At 41.1% G+C, this 21,447-nt stretch overlaps 1 protein-coding gene across 2 annotated transcripts; it reads right to left on the bottom strand.

Moving 5' to 3' along the window:
* Nucleotides 1-263: 263 nt before the first annotated feature.
* LOC139297527 (serine palmitoyltransferase 2-like) lies at nt 264-20,945 on the bottom strand. 2 transcript variants are annotated; one of them, XM_070920238.1, is made up of 13 exons: nt 20,624-20,945; nt 18,579-18,596; nt 17,639-17,833; nt 16,235-16,389; nt 14,923-15,071; nt 13,454-13,578; nt 11,961-12,054; nt 10,520-10,625; nt 9,533-9,752; nt 8,567-8,693; nt 6,550-6,685; nt 5,647-5,776; nt 264-3,587 (listed from the first exon to the last, which is right to left on the bottom strand). In XM_070920238.1, exons 1-13 carry the CDS (start codon nt 20,774-20,776, stop codon nt 3,468-3,470), a joined length of 1,728 nt encoding a protein of 575 aa, XP_070776339.1. In that variant the 5' UTR covers nt 20,777-20,945; the 3' UTR covers nt 264-3,467. The 2 variants fall into 2 exon arrangements, with proteins under 2 accessions (XP_070776339.1, XP_070776338.1); XM_070920237.1 differs by lacking the exon at nt 18,579-18,596.
* Nucleotides 20,946-21,447: the final 502 nt, after the last annotated feature.

Here is a 21,447-nt window from a genome sequence, read left to right as displayed (position 1 = left end):
TATAGTTCAAAAGTAAAAAATTGTCTTGTATGTATTTGTAATTTACCTGTTGGTATAAATGTCATATATATATCTATGAATATAAAGTCTTTGGGTCCTGCATTAATTGCCAGTATACAAAGCATCTAAATTCTCAGGTGCCAGTTCATTAGGTACACCTGGTCTGAATGGTGGGCAGAGACAAAAGAAGAGAGACAATATGGGATGTCACATAAAGATCATCTAGGTGTGTTAAAGATGAGTCTGAACAAAACTGGAGGCAATTCAAAATGGCTTTGCTTTTTATTGTTTTAATGATCTACTGATACCACTGACATGGGTGACACTTTACATGTTAATTATTTGGCGATATGACGCAAATAGTGCATTTTCTATGATCAAATGCATGGCAATTAGTCAACACAGAGGAACACATCCAGTGTTAATTTTAAGTATTGTTGAAGATAAAAGTAGTAAAAGAAGTCAAATAAGTAAAAATGAACAATCCGAGTTATGACACTTACTATAATCAGAATTCATAGAAAATCATTTGCTTCAAAGGCACTATATCAGACAGGAATCATCTCTGATGTGTGGTAACTTGCACTCAACCATTGAAATGACTGCCTCTATTATTGGCAAACTCCAGTGCTTTCAACAAAAGCTGCCAGCAATAGTGATAACCATCTTTCCCAGGTCACTCTGTAGTAAACAAAATATTCTGAATAGCTCCTTTTCAATGAAACAATATAAACTTTGTACAAAATATTGGGACCATCCTCCATCCAACAAAGCTCATAGACCTTAAGAAAAGGCATGAAGGTTTTTCTGAATTTGTGTATCTTTTTTTCGAGACCAAAGTGGTTTAATGGTTCGAGATCGTTAAGGGAACATACATGTAATACATCTGGTTATTGTTCATCAAGTACCAGCAATTCTGAAGGTACTGTAGAGATATCATCTATATTAAGAATTGCATCATTAAGACATCAGGCCATAAGGATCGTGGGGTTTTACATGATCATATTTGGATATCAAAATATGTTCTAAACGCCTGTTTTAGTATCACTTGATGACTTTCCTGTGTGCAAACTTAAAAAAAATACATAAAAAGACATTCTGTGTCTACATGAGTGATATTGTAACTCTCATTGACAATCATTTGTGATTCCAAGATTCAGGTTTTGTAAGGAAACTAAATAACACAAGCATCTCCCATTTACACTAACAGGTACTAACAGTACATGTATTACAGTGGAAGATATGGAGAATATATGAACCCAGACAGATATGTTAACTTTCTCTAGAATGAAGTGGAACTTTATGACAACATTCAAAATACTCACATCTAGCAGAACAGTGTATATCATTGAGCACCACTGGCTGTGGTGCAGAGCAGCTTCAATGACTAATTCTTACTGTACATGCATTAGTACGAGTGGTTACACAATACTTGTCAGTATGCATACATGCAAGTGTGAATGTATGCATGTGGGATTTTCTTTTTTTTTGATTTTTACAGCTGCCTTTATTCAGGAGTGATGTTGTCCCAAAGCTCAGTAGCACAATGTAAAGATAAACCAAAGAGTTCAATAGACAGGTGGAAGAAAAGCAAGGTAAAAGTGCAGTAACACACACATTAACACCCAAAACCATGCAAGCACACACACACACACCTAGCCACACTCTGATTAAAGTTATTAATGAGTTTTGAGTAACAGCACAAAGATAGCACTTTGTTTTACAAGGCATTAAAACAACGTTATCAGACACAAAGCAATGAGGTTATTACTAACAAGCACCCAAAGGACAGGGTGGAAATGAAGGACATTACAACCAGCGTTGAATCCCATTCAGACTAGTTTAGTCTCAATAGTTTAGATGTTCTCTGGTCTGGTCTGGAGATGAACTGACCCCCTCGACTTTAGTTTTTAATTAGAGCTTTGATACCAATAAACTAGACTTTATATTTTGGCAGATATCGGCCTTTGAATTAAAAAACAACAACTCTGGCCTTATAATCGGTGAGTCATGTTAAACTTTTGAGGTCATCTGTAATACTGTACAAATACACACTAAGTCCGTCGAGTAAAAACAACAATAAAATCACACCAACAGTTGTGTAACAGACGATTGGGGATTCAATTCCACAGTCAAGCTCAAATAGACATTTCTTTCAATTTTCAATAGCAGTGATTTACTATCAGTCTGAATACGATTGTTCAGAGTTTAACCACTGACTGCCGATACATCCTTTTAAATTTTGATATCAACCTCTGATTGTTGGAGCTATGCAGCATGTGGTTTTTCCTCCTGCGTGTTGGGCAATTTGCGCTCTTACACTACGGTAACATGGCTAACATCACGCTCACTGGCACCTCCGATCCATTTCCACTTTGACGCTGTTCCACTGACCCAGAGCTGGTGTTAGCTGAAGCAAATAAACTTCTCAAGCTGACGACTTTCTGTTTACATGAGCTTTGTATGGCTTTTGTGAATGCTAATTATGCTAAGTAAATTAGCTTATTATAGCAAGCATTAGACATTTCACTTGACACCCCACTGACCCGAATTTAAAGGAGTAATTCAATATTTTGGGCTTTAATTTAGATGAGGTACCACTCTCGTGTCTGTACAAACATTAGCTTAGCTTAGCATAAAGACTGGAAACAGGGGGAGGAGTTTGTTTAATCAGTACAAAAACCACAAAGGACAAATTGCGTTTTTATGGGGCGTTACAGGTTGAAACTATTTCTCTTCAGGCTTGGCTATGCTAAGCTAAGTGCCTGCTGCTTCATATAGCCTATATCATACAGCCGTGAGTGTGGTGTTTATCTTCTCATCTAGCTCTAGGGAGAAAGAAAACAACAGCATATTTCCTAAAAATGCCAAACTACTTCTTTACAAGTCATTGCATTGACACCAATAATTATCTGCTGTTCAACATCATCTGATATTTGGCAACTTTTTTTGTAGAGCTACATCAACACAAGCGTTGATTCACTCTGAGGTTCTATATTTTCAGAACAATGACAACAATGACAACAATGTAATGTCGGGTGGTTCAAAATGTGTGGTCAAGTAGCAGCAGTACGGCCAGCAGCTCACCATTTTGGAGACATTTGGAAAGTTGACATTTGTCCACTTCACATACACAAAGCTTAACATGACGAATGGTATGAGCACCGCAGACATACAACACATACAACTAAACAAAAAAAGACGCGAAATGACAAACAGTACACAGGAAAAAGCATAGGTGATGTTGTTCAGTGTGTTCACCACAAGTTCTGCACGTTTAGGTAAGGCCAAGTAGATGATGATTTTAAGTGTTTTCCTTTTGTTGTGGGGAGGTTACATTATGGCAAGCTAGTGACACCTGTGCACATCTCGGTGCTTGTGGAAGACTTGCGATCCATCTTGTCTCGTTCTGTTTTTTTTTCTGGGGTTGTTCAGGTTCACGCCACTTCAGGAGCGGCGTGGTTCCATCAGTCGTCAATGTCCTCATACACATTATCGTCAAAGGGCCGCGCCAGAGACGCCTGTATTCTGTGTCGGGAATACTTGAGCTGGAGAAGGTCTCCTACCTCACTGATGACACTCAGCGCCTGTGGAGACATTTGTACAATAAAAAAAGCTGTCACCATGAAGGGCAATATGTGGCTCAAGGAAATTTAAAGCTGCGCCGAGCAAGATTTTTTATTTTTATTTTTTTTAATGGAAAACCCCCCCACACACCTGTCTTGTAAGATTAAATCACAAACTCAGGCTGAAACAGAAAACACCACTAACTTTAATGCTGCAGATGGACCCACTCTTTCCAATTTTTCACTCCTATTACTTGGGTGGGAGGTGAGGTCGCCAGTAGGCTGGGGCACAGGAGGCGATGAGTTCATACAGATACGTCATCTAAACAGCAGCAAGTGTTCATTCCGGCTGACACTCTTCACCCAAAAAGGATTTCTGAGTAATGTAATAAATCCTTTCAAGCAGTTATATAGTTAGTTAATATAGTTATATGGTCACCAATAACAATACGACTTGATGATGACCAATGGTAGGCTTTTTTCTGTTTCTGGTAACTGGAAATTTTACTTTAAGTCATGCAAATTTCTTTCTGAAACAATATTGACAACAGTTTGAACTTAAAGCTGCATTCATAGATATTTTGTCCACTTGGGGGCAGTGCAACAAGGTGTGAACACAACAATGAAAGTTGATATGGTGAACGTGTCAGCAAAAAGTTGCCCATACAGAGGAATTAACTTTACTTTAATTAACGAGAGCAGTGAACCAGAACAGTGAAGTTGCAGGCCGGAAAACCAAAACAATTAGCTTAGAAATGCTAATAAAATCTCTATAGTGCTATGGGGTTTGTTACTTTTGATGAGCAACCCTTTTCACTTTACACATACTCATTTGATGCATTGTTAATATAAAAACACTGATTGGTGCAGCTTTAACCTTTCCATAGACTTTGTATGCATTTATGCCAGTCCTACTGTTGCCATGGCATCATTAGACCACTTTGGCCACAGAATGCCCCAAATATAGTCCTCTTGGTCTGTTTTCACTTCTCCAAGAAGTCAGTGTGGATTAGCGTGACGTAACATTTGCTTATTAACAGGATTTGTGTGTACATGTGCGGGTGTGTTTGAATGAGAAGGCAAAACTGCAAAAGCTCACCAGTAGATAAAAAACAAAAAACACAAAATTGACATGACACATCAAAGCACGCGAGGATGATGTAGAGAGGAAGGCTAACAAAGAGAGATTTCAACATCATGACAGATAAAGCACTACAGCGCTACAATACTCCCACTCCCTGTCTTCATTTTATTTTATTTTTTTGAAGGGCAAGAAGAAGAACAGGAGTGGATAACAATACGGCGGCATTTCCTGGACAAACTGTGCCACCAGGACACTCCAATTAGGAGGAGGTTCGCCCTCTCTGCGAAATGGGATCTATATTTATGTTAAAACAAGATGAAGAAGTCTGTGATTTGAAGAGGATGAGCAGGCAGGTCTGCAGTGAGCTCAGTGTAGTAGAAGGAGAGCCCTTGTTGAGAGGAGTGGGCGGCTTTTTGATGCGTTGCCAAGAGAAATCAAAGCTGAGCAAAATAATGAGCAAAGAGGGTGGTGAGAATGGAGGACTGAACTCTCAACACTGGCAATATACTGTAAATACACCGTATACTAACGGAGAGACAGACTCGTCTTTTTAGTGGCCTCTCGCTGTAGGGATGTCATGGAAGACATCTCCAGAAACAGAGGGTCACAACAGATCACACCTGTGTCCTTCCAGTTACACAGTCTTCCCACCCTTTAATGTCACCACAATCTCTTGGCTTAGTTGCAAACAACACAAAGGTCATTAAACCTTAAACTTGGAAACAGGAGGGCCCTGATTTTAAAGAGTGTAACAACAATCAGCCTCAATTGAACCAGCCGGTATCACTGAGGTAAGCCTGCCAATGGCGGATTATTGGCGTTTACACCCTTATCCTTCCTTCTGGACTCAATTATCTGAGTCTTGTAATTAGTCACAGCCCCCTTGGAACTATATTTAGCAAAAGCACCAGTGAGCTTAGTTCAGTATGGCTCGGGACTGACAATTCTGACTAATAAACATCTAAAAGTCGCTCAGTAGTGAGAGCAGTCAGTTACCCTGTCGAGCATGTCCTTTGTGTGGGCAGCTGAGATGCAGAAGCGCGCCCGGGACTCGATGATGGGTGTGGCGGGGAAGCCCACGACCACCACCCCGATGTTCCTCTTCAACATCTCCCTGCCAAACGCTCTGGTGAGACGAACATGAGGAGACACGGCAAAATAAATGACACAAAGACACAACGTGAAGACGTTAACATGTCAGCTCAGCGTTGACCTTAGAATAAAAGTCTTACACTGCTCCGACTGGATGAAGATGGGCAGTTGATTGAATACATGTTTATTATGATTAGAAGCTTTTTCCACAGGCTTTTATCAGTTATGGCAATTGAGCCATCTCCATGACAACTGAACAAACTCCATCTACAGAAAGCTCTGGAAAAAGCTAGTAAGAGGGCCTTGAGTTAAGTTTTTTTTTTTGCTCAAAAGTTATTATAAAATTGAGCAACAACACATAGGTTGTATGAGGAAAAGTCCTCAGTCTGACTTGTAAGTAAACATAGATGCAGAGAACATGGATTTTCCTATTATTAGTAGAGTCCTAGATCTCACCTTTCTATTTAGCCAAAAATAACAGTCAGGAAAATGGTGAGTAAATTGTTTTGATCAGATTAGTATCTTTTATTCGATGTCCACCAAACGTATCTATCAGCATCTATCAGAGTATATTAAATTGGCCTCTGAAGAGATAAAATGACACATGTAAAGATTCAACACTGTATTCAAAACAATCATCTAGACAGTTTTATACTTGTCATATTACTAATATTCAAAGTTTCAGACAAAAAGAATGAACCCTGATATTGAAACCATGAAATATAAATACCTGATATCCAATCATATAACTCGCACTGTATTGATCAGAATGCTACTAACAGCAGCCAGTTAAAGCTCGAGGCTCACCCTATCTTGGCGGGCATGTAGAGCATCATGGGTACGACAGGCGAGTCCTCGTTGCCGTAGATGATGAAGCCCATTTCTTGAAGCCTCTTGCGGAAATAGACTGTGTTCTCCGCCAGCTGCCGCACGCGCTCACAGCCTTGGGATGATGGGAAGAGAATTTTGAGAGTTGTATTGAATGTCCTTCATCTCTATTCAGTACAGCGTACGACTGAAAGGGCTGGATTTAAGTAAAATGTATATGAACTACTCTCCGGTTCATGTTTTTTTTTTTTTTTGCCTTTACCACATTTGATCTTTCTGGTTGGCAAAAAAAAAAGAAAAGAGAAATGTTTCAGAGGTAGTTTGACGATGCTTTGGAAAGATGAAAAAAAGAGAAGGTTCGCATTCATGAGACGAGTGAGAGAAAACATCTGAGTGTTTCAGGCACCATGGGGAGATCAAGTTTTTAGTTTCCCTGTAATGTTTTCCTCCCACAGGAGATGCGGAGATTCACTGGGTTCTTTGAAAAACGCCAGGTTTGCATCCAACACAAGAACTCTTGTTTGTTTGCTCACACGTTCGGTTCACAGCTAGTCACAAAAAGAAATACGACATGCCGACCCAAGATTTATCTGGACTAGCCTTGCAATAGTGGTAACAGCTGTCCATTCATAAAAAATTTAAATAAGAGAGGTGTTATGTTGAGATGGAGGGGCTTGTCTATGGCACAAATGTTCTCTAATCTCGTACTGATTTACCACTTGGGACAGCAGGTGAACACGATTAACTACAATGTACTACAGTTTTTCCTCCCAGGCTGTGTGCCGTCCATACTGAGCTTAAGGCAAAAGGTTGTGTTCAAATTTGGGTAACAGACAGTTAAACTTAGGGTTCGGAGCATGACTAAGGTTAAGGACTGTCAATGGCACAGATTGGGCAAAAATAGATAGTGGATAGACATTTGACTTTCTTATTGATAACAAATAGTATTTTCATTATAGTAAATAATGTGGTAAACTGTATATAATAAAAACTCCAAAGTCACAGTAGTGGAATTCTGTCAAATGTAATCAAAGCAAAAGAAGAAAAAATGAAGAAAAAACTAATCTCTGGACCAACTAAAAACAAACTATTACTATTTCCTACATCTCTAACTGGTGCAGCCGACATCTGGCCCTCCATAAGACTACTGTGACGCTGAGTCTGCCTTAGGGTTCATTGGTGTGCACTGACACATGGTGGCAACTGGTGACGATTACAGCAGCTGAGATTAAATTCACTGTCGGAAACAGTAAGCGTCAAAGCGTCGATCTTAGTTCATTTGAAATGTTACGCTATGAATTTATGTTATTCATTGAGAGTCTTTGTGGGCGTCAGCAGCTGCATGCATCCAAAGAGTAACATGACTTGAAGTTGTCATGAGTTGCTCCTCTCTCCTTTGACATGCCACACTAAATAAACCTCGCACTGGTACCGTTTGAGCTGGTTGGCTGCTTTGAAGCACTTGATGCAGTTTAAATAAGTTCGTTTTGTAGTTTCTTTTCTGAGGACTCTGAGGAGGTGTCTCATTTTGTTTTTAACAGTTGATATTTTACACAAACACACAAAGAGACGCCCTGTCAATCTTTCTGCACCTGTAACACTCGTGGAGAGCAGACAACACACGCCATGATTTGCAAGCTAAATGCTGCACAATTCAAATCACAGACTCCTTCTTGTGACCCACTTCATGATTAGTAAAGACAAAACATGTTGACTTACGACACTTTGATGTAATATCTACCAACTGCATTTTCTCATAGAGTCTCAGTCAGGGCGCCCTGTGGAGTTTTCTTTAGTTATGTTTAAATTCAGTGTTACTCCCAAAAAGGCATTGTGTGTGTATCCTCGAGGTCTAACAAATGTCCTAAAACATTTTGAAACCTGCACTGTTCACAGCCACGTTCACTTGCTGGCAGTCTTCTTCTTCCCTGCCTTTCAGTGGAATAGTGTGAAACCATTGGTAGGACTGTTCTTTTAGTAATGTTATGCCACTCACCGATTGTTGTGCCATCCTCTCCCATAATGCACTTCATAGAAGTGATGATTTGCTCCACCACAGGAGGAGACATGGAGGTGGCGTAGACCGCACTGTGGGAATGGGAGCGCAGGTACTCAATAAGCTCCTAAACCCAGCAGATACACAGGAGGTGTGAGTAGATATGCATGAAAAGCTTGAATTCCTCTACAGTCTCTACAGCCATGGAGAGTTCGGGACTCTTTGCAGCTGAGGCTTGGCATGGCTCACTTTAGATTTAATAAGAGAATGCCCCTTATTCACTACATTTGTACTAAAAATACAGTTTTAATCGTTAAAATTTAAGAAATTGACATCCAATGCAAACTGCCTTTTATGTAGTGAAGTTGTTAGTAAATGTACTGTATTCTGATAAAAGAAAATCTACCATCCATCCATCCATTTCATTGTGAGCTACATCCTGTGACACATTCCTGGACTAGTGATTCATGCCTTATGCCGGCTCGCGGGGAGAATGCAGTGAAGGTGGTGGGAGAAGGTGACAAGAAGCCATTAAACATTTTCAGTCATTTTAAACTTGGTCAGACGTCTGCTGAGAGGTTCCACAATCTTTTCAGCATTTCATGGAGACACAAAAAGGCATTTATGTCTTGAAGTCTTGAAGTGAACCTTGCCTTTAGTTTTGATACGCTGATGTCATCACAGTGACGTGATGTCATGGTGCAGGGCTTATATGTCAGGAATGCAGCGCACTCGCACTGTAAAGGCTGTAAATCCACATTACTGAGATGACACTTAAAACTTGTAACCCCTGGTCTTGAATTGTTTGCAACTAAAGCCTTCTTATTTACTAAACTGGAAAACTATCAATGTCTTGTGACTAAAAGAACTTTAACTGGTATCTCTTAGGTGTCCACCTTTCTATAACTCAGCCTTCAGAAACAACCAAAATGCCAATAAAATCTACCTACAATCCTCCATCCTCACCCTTTTCCCTGCGATGTATCCCCCTGCTGCGCCAAAGCTCTTGGTAAACGTGCCCATCATGACATCCACATCACAGGGGTCCAGGCCAAAGTAGTCGACCACGCCTCTCCCTCTCGGCCCCAGGGCCCCTATGCTGTGGGCCTCGTCTAGGTAAAGGTAGGCCCGGTAGCGCTTCTTCAGGGCTATCACTTCGGGCAGGCGCACCGTACTGCCCTCCATGCTGCAGGGAGGAAAAGTCAAAGTGTCAAGCGTATGTCCTGATGCGTTCAAGTCAACTCAGGAAATCTGAGCTCAATGGAAGGCTATCTGTTCCCCATTCAAGGTCCGCGTTTAAAACCGCTGGGACCTGTCAACTGCTGAGCAGACTTTGCCTAAACTCAATCTCAAATACTATGTTCACATATAAGGATGCGTTAACTCGTAAAAATAATGTCACAGGAAATACCAGAGCAGCAAAAGCTAACCAAGCACTGAATCAGCCCTGTCAACCAGCAATCCAGGAGTGTCGATACTGCTGAACCTAATGGAACCACATGACCCATCAATAAGTGCTGCTTCTGGGAGCCTGTTCTTTTTACATGCATTGTGTAAGACTCCTACTGTCATACATGCTTTTTGCTTTAAAAAAGTAAATATGCAATGTGCAATGTGCAATATAGTTAGGCAGTGTTCATGTTGAAAGTAGGAAGGAAATCAAACAGGCAACTCCTATTGTTCCACGGCTTTTGGCCAGTTGCATTTTTAGCAGGGTTATCTGTAAATGCTGCAAACACTGATGTCCCTGCCCCGGAACTCACTCTCACCACTGATAACACCTATTTTTTTTTTAACACTTTACCATTTCAATAACCACGAAACACAAAGCTCAGAAGGTCAGAAACCAATCAAAAGAATACAGACATACAGTACATGAAACCTAAACTGCTTTACAGTGTAATAAAAGGTTTTACTTGAACATTTATCTTGTGAAGAAAATGGATAAGCTACCTGTAAATGCCCTCTACCACGATGAGGACCTTCTTCCATGGTCTGTGGGTCCTGGGCTGCCCGTGAACTATGGCTTCTCTCAGCAGTTTCTCAAGGCTCTGCATGTCTGAAAGCAAAAGCAAGTGTGTTAACATTCAAAATGAAAGATGGTGTCAATAGTGGTGGCAGAAAACCACTCGCAGCTGAAGATTCACACTCACATACACAGCTTCAATACACCCCTGAACAAAGTGTGGATAAATCCACAATACTGAGAGTTTTATTAAAAGCACAATAATCGAATGGAGTCAGATTCTTCAATAAAGTTGCTCTTTTTGCTCTCTTCTTATCACATTAGCTGTAGTTCAACTCTTCAGTGACCCCGTATTTTAGCAAACAAGACTTTTCCGTAAAGGTCGCAGTAATATTTGCTCTTAAAAGTGAACTGGAGCAGAATATCGCGTTTTATCAATACAAATATAAATAAAAAGTTGCAAGAACAAAATTTTCCACTCATATCTTAAGGTGTTTGAGTTGAAAGAAAACTTATTCAAATTGTAATTATATCTATTCTAATTATCTATTAACTCCCCCTGCTCTTTCATTCACTTCTATCTGCGGGATGTCTCTTGTTTTTCTATGACTCACTCTGTATTGAATGTTTTGTCAGAGTAGTGGTTATTATTTGCGGTGCTTTAACTGTGGCTCTCCCTCGGCTGTTTTCTCCTCTACTCTGCATAACCATCGTCCCTACCTCCCACAGCAGTAGTTTTATATTGTTTTTCAGTTTCATTCCCTCATGGTGAATGTCAGGTGTTATACTGTCTCTGTGCCATCTGTGCGCTCATGATGTGATGCACCACTGTGCTGTGATGCATTGGTGAGCTATGGACTAGTATTTCTTTTTTGTATGTGAATATATATATAGTATACTGAAGGACATTATTTTCAAGAGCAGACATTCTGACTTATATTAGGCAAAGCACAGGTGTTACTAATAACATTAACAAAGGCTTTTCTTCTGTTCTTCTGGTAATGTCTCATTAAGACATGACAGTGTGTGCCAGTATGAACAATACAAGGACCCTGAAACCGAAGCAGCTAAATGGAATTCAGCCATCATTCATTTTGTTATCTACACCTGTGCTTTTCCTTCTGCGGCATGTCAAAATAACTCATTGTAATGTACGTCTTCCACTGCGTGAACGAAAGTGATGACATCAAATTGCCACACACGGTGACTTGCAGCATATGGAAGGGTAAGTAAGAAAAACATCATTGCTACAGCACATCACTGATAAAGTATGGGACGATAAAAGCTATTGAGACGTCGAGAGAAAGGAGCAATGTTTAAATATATGGGCACTTAAAGTGGGGGAGCGACTAACAGAAATAGACACAAGGATGCAGGAAAGAAAAATAAATGCGGGTAGGAGACATACTCATCATATCACAGACTCACTGTTGTGTTTGAAGACTCTGATGGTGGACCCGGAGAGTCTGGCTCCCAGGACCAGAGAGGCATGGTTCAGTTCATCACTCAGAATCAGACAGCCCTGCAGGACACCAGACAGACTTTAATATGTATAAATGATTCATACATCAGAGTTGATTTTACCCATCTGAAGTAGCAGACAGTGTTACACATACAGGCCTACTTAAAAATCAGTTTAGTGCACTTTTCACTGGTCGGTGGGTCTGGTGAGTGGGTGGAGTATTACTTCATGTTTATATGTAATGACCTGTGCTGAGATTATTGCACTGAGAATGCTGCTTTACTGATGCGTCGATGGCTATTAGAGGGAAGCCATTTAACGGACTACTCTCGCGTACGGGTTTGCAGCATTTCCAGTGGTAGAAAAGTACATTCAATCACTTACACTGTACTTAAGTACAAATTTGAGGTACTTGTACTTAAGAGTATTTCCATTTTATGCAACTTTATACTTGTACTCCACTACATCTCAGAGGCGAACATTGTACTTTTTACTCCATTTACTACATTTGTCTGACAGATATAGTTACAAGTTACTTGTCAGATTACAACTTTTCATACCCTTGCTGTCCAGTGAAAACCAGCTATCTTCACATATCACTGCTGTAGATTAAACTATAACAGTATATAAAATAGTCCAAATTAGCACAATCTTAAACATCTACAACAGTAAAATGCAACATACACATGCAGCAGCAACATTAATCCAGAAACAAAATACATAATAGTGAAACACTGACAGGGAGCATTTTACTGCAGAATGAGTACTTTTACTTAACTTTTACTTTTACTTTACTTTAGTAAAGTTTTGAATGCAGGGCTTTTACTTGTAGTGGAGTATTTTCACAGTGTGGTATTAGTACTTTTACTTAAGTAAAAGATCTGAATGCTTCTTCCAACACTGATCATAAAAGAACAAAAGAACTTAAAGCAGCCGTCTCCACTGTTGGTTATCTCTCACCAGTGGAAACCAACCATGTAATGAAGTATCTACCTGCAAAGCAACATCAGCAGCGACGTGACAAAACAGACTGACCTGAATTCTTTGTTATTTTTCACTCTGACATGCAGTCAAGCCACCAGTCGCCTCTGCCAACAGGAAGTGTGAAGTGTAACAGGACGCACCCTCCTGATATGAGGCCAGAGGGTGGTTTTGTGATTTCTGTGTATTTGGTGTTACTGGTGATGTTATGGAAAGGTTTTGTTCAAGCTAAATGTACTCTGCACTCTGCAAACAAAAGTTCTTTGTTGAAATCTTATTTCATCAATGGCAAATATATGTGAGTGCATACACTGATACAAACTTAACATTCACATAATATAGAAGGAGTGAGTGATAGTGAGGACAAAGAGGTGCAAAACAAAGGAAACAAATAGCAAGTGGAGATAAGAGGGGACTAATGGAAGGGAAAGTGTGCTGTGAGAATAACGTCTATCATGTCTATCACCTGTGGTCTTACCTTGCCAGCCAGTGCTGGTATGTTCATGGAGTTGGTTGCAAACCCCATCCCAAAAGCCATGGCTGACTCCACGCCCAGGAACTTAGCCACCAGTTTCTCCATCTCCTCATGTCTGTCCAGGTTACCTGAGATGCAAACATACAGGGGATCATCATAAACACATACCAATCAGAACCTCAAAGATGGATGCTAACAGACATGGCTAAAAACAAGTTCAAGGAGTAATTTGACATTTTGGGAAATACTCTTAATCGCTTTCTTGCTGAGAATTAGATGAAAAGATTGATACCACACTCTCATATCTGTCCATTCAATGTTACACTACAGCCAGGAGATGGTTACTTTAGCTTAGCACGAAGACTGGAAGCAGGGGGGAAACTAGCTAGCCTGGCTCTGTCCAAAGTTCAAAAATGCCAACCAACACTTGTAAAACGCACTAATTAACATGTTGTATCTCATTTGTTTAAACTGCACAAAAACATGTAAGTGAAGCGTGAAAACGACAAGTTGTGGGTTTATGGGGGGTACGTGCCGGACTATTTCATTGGCGGGTGCAGTGACTTCCTGAAGTCTTGACGTCACGATGAGGTTGCTAGGACTTGTTGCCGGCTTGTTTTTTTTCCAGGACAGCTGCTTCCCCCTGCTTATGCTAAGCTAACCAGCAGCTGGCTGTAGCTTCTGTAGTTAAATAATGCCAGACAACTGTAATCTTTCAAAGCACCTACATCATTGAACTTTCATGGGCTAGACACACATGAAGTCAATCGGTCTCTCTGTGCTTGATTATGTGTCATCTACAGTAGACAGTAGAAGCAAGGAGCACACACTACTGCACTCTTTTAAATTTATATTTTGTTTGAATTGCCATCTCTGTGTTTTGATTAATCTTTTTAAATGTGTTTTATTCTCCATTTTGTTTTAATTTGACCTTTTTGCCTTTGCTTGTTCCCTAAATGAAAAGGTTAAAAGGAATAGCTTGACATTTTGAGAAATACGCTCATTTACTTTCTTACTGAGAGTTAGACAAGAAGATCGAAACGCCTGGAAACAAGGGGGAACCAGCTAGCCTGGCCCTGTCCAAGGGAAACTACTAGCACCTCTACAGCTCACAGGTCAGATTTTGTCACCTTTGGACAGTGCTGAGATAGGTGTTCCCCTTTGTTTCCAATCTTTAAGCTGGCTAAGCTAACTGGCTGCCGGCCGTAGCTTCATATTTAGCGGCATCAATTTTCTTGTCCAATTGTTGGCAAGAAATACGAATATTTCCCAAAGTGTCAAGATGTTCTTTTTAGCATTAACTCAATTCTACAGACACACGTTCTCAAAGCTATAGGAATCTATCGCGTTAGTTCCCACTGCATCACCAAACAAACTGGTCTATGATGCTCCGTTTACTGCTGTGAACTCATTCCTGCTGTTAAGTTCCACTGACAGCAACAGTGTGTCTGTGTTGTGCCGCGTGTCTGTACCAATCTCCTGTCTGGTGCTCGCAACACCGACGCCGTACTTCATGGTGACCTCGGCTGCAGATTCAGCACATGGACCCGTGTTCTCAGCGAAGCCGAGGTAATTATAGGAGCCCAAGTTAATCACATCCTGCACTACCCGGCCTGTGTACCTGGAGGGGAGAGAGAAGAAGATAATCAGACAGAGGAAACAATCAATGAGAGGAAGCTAATGTTTTTACAAGCTTATTGGTACGGGTAATAGTAATGACGGGTACAGCTAATTAAAGACTAGATTGAATTGGAGAGAGAGGCTGGACAGCAGGCAAGTCCTCTTTGTTTTTTTAATCTTTCCAATCTCGAGCGGCATCTACGATATTGTTTGATGCCGTCACCCCCCCCCTCATTCTCTCACTGGCACCATGTTCTCCGATTTTGCTCTCTGCTCTCTTTGTCGCAGTGTGGGACGTCTGACTTCACACACCTCACTGCCCCTCCACTCAACAACTCCACTGCAGCCGTCCTCCAAACACCAGTGAGGAGTCAGGATGACAAATGCTAGGCTGGAGCGACGTTAATGTCACATGAACATTGATGACTGCGGTTTCGCAATGCCGTATGTATCACAATTATAAACTACATATGAACAGAAAGAAATAGGTTTAGGCCACGCTGGGCTGCTAAGAGATGTGTTATGATTTGCAAAAAATGTGGTTAAAAAGTCGTTTCTGCTGTAAATTATACTTACCAATTGCCCGTCAAACGTACATCCACTAAAAGGGCTTGTTTTTTGCCAGTGACATGATCAGATTGTGTCTGACAACATTATGGGAAGGATCCCTACAGAGATAGAACTTTTTGTTAAAGAGCAAGACCCGTTTTGTTTAACCAGAAACAGAAGTCGCTCTAGTTTATATTTTCCTTATTTAAATTTCTAAATAATCCCAGATTTTTCCAATCAAAGAGACCAAATCCCTTCAGTGACCAATAATGACGGCAGGCACCACTATATTACACATTCAAAGCTCAAGAGCCTCCTTCCCTTAGTGCCAGTTTCTTCTTTCATACAACTTACCAACATGAAAGTGTAAGTTGTCGCTCTGGCCAGCTAGCTGGTGCATAACCCTGCTCGTTATTGGAGATATGTGACGTTACCCAGTCTTTTTTCTAAAGTGAATTAGTGTTTGTAGGAGATAAAGAGCACAGTTAGTACTAATCCTTGACTGGGAGCATTAACTAATCAGCACACTTCCCTTTGCTACTGTTCCATCCAGGCTTCCTGCTCTGCCCCACTCATAGATTACTGTTTCGCCTTGAATAAAAAGGTCTTTCTCACTCAAAAGTCCAGTTGTAGTCATGGGAGGCTCGCTCCATCAGGTCCACTTTGGCCCCCGGGACGCTGCATATGGGCCTGTTCCAGTTGTCTCTGATACGCATGTAGAGGTTTCTGGTGTAAAAGTTCTCAAAATCCTGGTAAAGCGGCACAAAGTCCTACACATGGATGAGCAAAGAGAACATAATAGGAATTTCTTGTTTTAAGAGAACAGAAACTATTTCAAAGACATACATGCCATTCATACTTTTGGAGAGCTTAGCTTGAAGGAATTCAGTCTCTCGACATATAATCTTTAACCTTTAAACACATGACTCAGGGAGTTAGCTTTGCTTGGTTCTTGGAGGAAACATCCGTGGGATATCCTCGGGGTGACTTAATGACTTCCCCACATCTATCACGCTGGCTTCCTTTCCTCAACAAAACCAAATACTTAAAGACAATGGGCTTCACTATCAAACGTTACATAACGGGTCGAAAAAACAATCTCAGTGGTCAAGGACATGTTCCAAGGGTGCTGATAACTCCACCATTAGCTGCGCGTTGACAAAAATACAATCTTAAGAGCACATAGCACTGAATTGTGAAGAGAAGCAGTGACACCTTAGGGTATTTCAAATTACCCTCAGTGAGTGTGATGAGCGAGGCGCACTAAGCATTTCGGCGTATACACATAGACTTTTCTCACAATCTATTTCCTGACTGGGATATCATTGCGGTTGACACAATCATGTCAAACGATCTGAGGTTTTCTTTGTCAAATGTAAACTTCCTCTCCACCGAGCTTGAGGCAACACCGCTTGAACTGTTTGAAATATGAGAGCCTATAGCTTCTAGTGTTGGGAGGCTTTGTGGTGTGGAAGTATCACTTTGGTTTAGTCTGGTTAAGAAAGCAACAAACAGATCAGGTCTATTTTTTCCATTTGTTATCACTATTGTTTCTAGGCGAACGCTCAGTCGCCAGGCAACATGTAATTAGAGCAGCCTATCAGATCAGTTCCATTCAACACCTGAAACGCATATGGCCTTTCTTTTCCTTGACAGCAATTTTGCTCAGTCACTGTCACGGAGTCATACCATTCCAGTCGTTAGCCAAAGTATGCTGGCTGCACAACACATGAGTCTGCTGTTGGAAATCATAACAACATGTTGCTCAACTGGCATGTCTGTCGGGAATCTTTGCATTTCTGAGTGTGAAAAGAACACCACCAGGGCCACAGCCAGGTTCATGAAATGGCAAATCCAAACTTGTTCAGAGGAGTGACAGCTTTCCCAGACTTGCCTGATGACGTGTGTGTGTGTACTCATTCCAGCATTTATTTCGCCATTTGGTTGTGTATTTTTCATTCTTCCTGTGAATGACTGGCCTAACCCACCTGCCATATTGCGGCCTGTGGCTTCTCTCACCTTTTGCTCCTCCTTCTCCCTGGCGATGTGGCACCTCTCGATCTTCCAGTGACGGAGAAAGTCGCGGAGGTAGCCGAAGATGGTCAGGATGCCGTAGCCCATGTAGGTGAGCACCGCCACCAGCATGGGCGTCTCCTCGAAAGACTCGTTGAAGGGCCGGCTGTACAGGCTGTCATGATGTGATGCTGCATGGACCTGGGCAACATGGGAACCAGAAAATCTGCTGTACTGACACTGAATCATAAAAACAACCAAGACACTATGAATGTTACCAAATAAAATATGGTTTATTTGGTAAGAGAGGATATTTAAAGCTATTGTTTTGAGTGTTATTAGGTCAGTATTACTGCATATTTGTGATAGCTCTTAATGATATTTTCATCTTAATGATGCATTAAAGAAAATCTGTTAAGCTCAAGTATCAGACTGGGCAATCATGTGATGTTCATATTAAATGACACAGATCTGGGGAAAACCTGTTAAAACGTGCATATTACTAATTCTTTTTATGTGGGTTATTACAATATTCTGTTTATATGTTGAAACATGGAAACTCTGGATAGGAAACCCAAATGTTTTGGCTGGAATACGCCAATTTTAGAGCTGAAAAGATACAAATTCAAAGATTAACTGTTAATTGACTGATAATGAAAAAAAATATTACTTTGAGCCTTAGCTTACATGATATATTCTGGCATGTAAACGCTATTACGTTATGTAAATTGGGCAAGGACAGTTTCATGTATCTTAAAGGAGCAAGAATACAGAGCCACTGTCAAACATAGCCGGACAAATGTAGTACAGTACTATCTCCATGTATACAAGTCTAGCCTGTAAAAACTTATTTTACTTCTCATCTTCCTACGCAAACACATTTCCTGCAACTAGTACCTCAGCTGGAACACAGTTTCACAGTCTTTACATCAATGTACAGAATGACTTCCTGTGACTCCCTCTCCTTTTGGCCTAATGAGAAAAAACAACTCAGTTTGTTTTTTGTTGTAGTTGGCTGAGGTTTCTGTAACTCACCTAAAAGGTGACTTATGTTCAGCCAAATTGTAAGTGGGAGGAAGATAAGAAAGCCACCACAGTATTAAGCACTGGTTCAGCTGGACACTAACTATACAGGAAAGAACACAGTGTGTGACTAAAGGCTAGGGGGAGAAGATTTGACTGCCAAATAAGGGCAGAGCTGGTTGTGTTTGTGTAAATCAATAATAAACTTCACATGTATACGATCTTCCATGAAGAGGATTCAACTGATTCAACATATTTTCTCCATCTTGAGAAGTGGATGGACAGAAACTCACTACTCACGGACTTCCCATCGTGCTCGTCTCTGTGCTCATGGCTACTAGGCACCACATGTGACCGGTCATGCCTCTCTCTCAAATACCTTACAGAGCAGCAACGCTGACATCTGCATGAACCGTGATCAGCTGAGGTTCAGTCACCAGGCGCGCAGTTTCTCCCAGTTTACTGAAACATCAGCGGAGGGAACTGGCTGTTTCTCTGGCAAGACAATGTCTGGTGATGAGAACAACCTGTCAGTGGTGTGTCTACCCTTATTTCCTTTCAGAATCTCATACTGGAAATGATTTTGAAGACTTTTGCCAACAGTTAACCCACTGAGTAAGATGCCAGTTATTAGCATCTTTCTCTGACTGATGGTTACTGAAAAAAATTTGACTTTTCAGGCATAGTGATGTGCAACCAACTTGCTTTACAAAAGTCACAAATCCTATACACACACCCGGCAGTCAGGAGAGAATTTAAAAAATGTTCCTACAGTTTCCTTTTCACTTTGATCAGCAGTGGAGAATCCAGACTCAAATCAATTTTAAAAAAACTATCACGACATATCCATGAGTCTAAATGCTCATGCTCATGTGTGTGACAGTAACTACTCACATCACAGGGGACAGTTACAGAGGGTGCACCCAAAGGTGAAACTTTCACCAGCCTCTCAGGAAAAAGCTGTTTCACAGCATGCATGCAATCTCAATGGACAGCTTTAACTGAACAGGTGCACTGGTTCAGTATCTCCCTAATCATTAACTCATCACAGTTTCAGTCTTAGTTATAGAGGAAGTTACCCACTTCAAGAAATTGGAATTTTTTCTTTTACAGCCAAACATTTGCCCCTCAGAAGATTGCAGCCAATATACACCCTGAAATCAGCCCAGAGAAGAGAGAAAAGAGAAAACACACTCAACTCTCTCTCTCTAGGATTAACATACTCTCAACTACATAAGGATGCCACCTGAAAACTCATTGCTATCATCCAGGCAGAGAAATGATTGCTTTGCAAAAAGTTGTTTGACTGGCTCTGTTGGTATGTGCATCATGAGCTACTACTGTATGAGGCAAAGTCTTTTAGAAATTGTTAGGGTCAAATACACAAACTGGGGCTACAGCTAGACCTCTTCATAAATTCGGCATACATATTATGCACTAAACAGTAATAGAATTCAGTGTAATGTCAACTTTCAGGGTTGTCACACCCGCCTTTTTTAAACAACTCCTTCCTATAAAACGAGCGAGGGGGCGGTGGAGTACAGTCTGAGCCCATTCATAAAGTTGAGATTTTAATGAATTCATATAGTGCTTGGTGCAAATATGATTGTGCCGAATTAAAAACCGTCTCCTAGTTATTCATAGAAAGCTTTTGATTCGTGTTTCGGGATTATGTACCAATAAGAAAGGGCGGAAATCTTTAAACTAGAATATTTTCGAAAGGAGTTTGGCGTTTACCCTGTTCCAAGAGTGATCGAGAGAATCAGGGCTCGATGACAACAAACTGTCAGACAATCCGCAGCAGAACTCGGTCAATACACGAAAGCCGTCATCCTGTCATATCCTAATATCGCAGGAGTTAATGGAAATGACAGCAATGATAGCATCGTCCGGATGCTTCCGGGTCCACAGAGCCGATGCTTCCCCGGCTTCCCCAGCCTCTCCTCCCCGTCCCATCCCGGGCCTCACCTCATCCTCCTCGGGGTGGCAGTGTTGCTTGGGCTGCCTCTCATAGCAGCGATGGAGGCTCCTCGCCAAGCCGTTTCTCTCCGGTTGCAGCCCGTTCTTCACCCGCTGACACACGTCCCCGTTGGCTGGCTTGGTCGCGGGGCTTTCGGTCATTGCTGGCCAACGATTGTTGAGCCGCGACGGTAACTTGCATGTAGGAGCACGGAGCCTGCCTGCGGTGCAAGGCGGTGACAGTATCCGAGCTGGGAACGTTTACAACCACACTACAAACTCTCTCACACACTCACACGCTCTCACACTCACTCACACTCACTCACACATACACACGCATACATACACACACATACACACATACACACACTCTGTGGAACCTGAAAATCCAGACGCTAAATGCCGGAAATCAACGCCCATAAATAATATCAGAGTCTGCATGAGTGGGCGGGGCTATGTGTTTCACATGTACTAAGGGGCGTGGCTTAGTGTACATGAACTTGAGCCGCACCAGAGTGAGAGACATTTTATTATGTTTATGGCTCTTTCAAGCGACAAGAAACAGACAGCGAAATGATGCGCAAACGTTTCTTAAAAGAAAAAAAACTAAACTATTGAATTACACGTATAGAACCTGAAGAAATATAATACAATTTAAAAAGCTCAGATGCAAATACTGTAAATTAAGTCAAATTCATGTATGAATTAAATAATCAAGATAATTCAATATTAAAGATATGAAAACACATGTCCACAAACAAGTCCACATTTTCATACCATCTCAGACATTTTTTACTCCTGTTAAAAAATCTTAGTTGTGTTATTTGCTTAAA

This window comes from Enoplosus armatus, chromosome 15 (genome assembly GCF_043641665.1).
Source record: "Enoplosus armatus isolate fEnoArm2 chromosome 15, fEnoArm2.hap1, whole genome shotgun sequence".
Taxonomy (NCBI): Eukaryota; Metazoa; Chordata; class Actinopteri; order Centrarchiformes; family Enoplosidae; genus Enoplosus; species Enoplosus armatus.
Note: the sequence above shows the minus strand (reverse complement) of the source record. Positions and strands in the feature narration are given on the sequence as shown.

Coding starts and splice junctions, on each gene's coding strand:
- LOC139297527 (XM_070920238.1), bottom strand. CDS start 20,776: ATGACCGAAAGCCCCGCGACCAAGCCAGCCAACGGGGACGTGTGTCAG. Junction 9,753..10,519: donor GTGGTAGAGGGCATTTACAG/GTAGCTTATCCA, acceptor TCCTCCCTGCAG/CATGGAGGGCAGTACGGTGC. Junction 5,777..6,549: donor TACATGCCCGCCAAGATAGG/GTGAGCCTCGAG, acceptor TCGTCTCACCAG/AGCGTTTGGCAGGGAGATGT.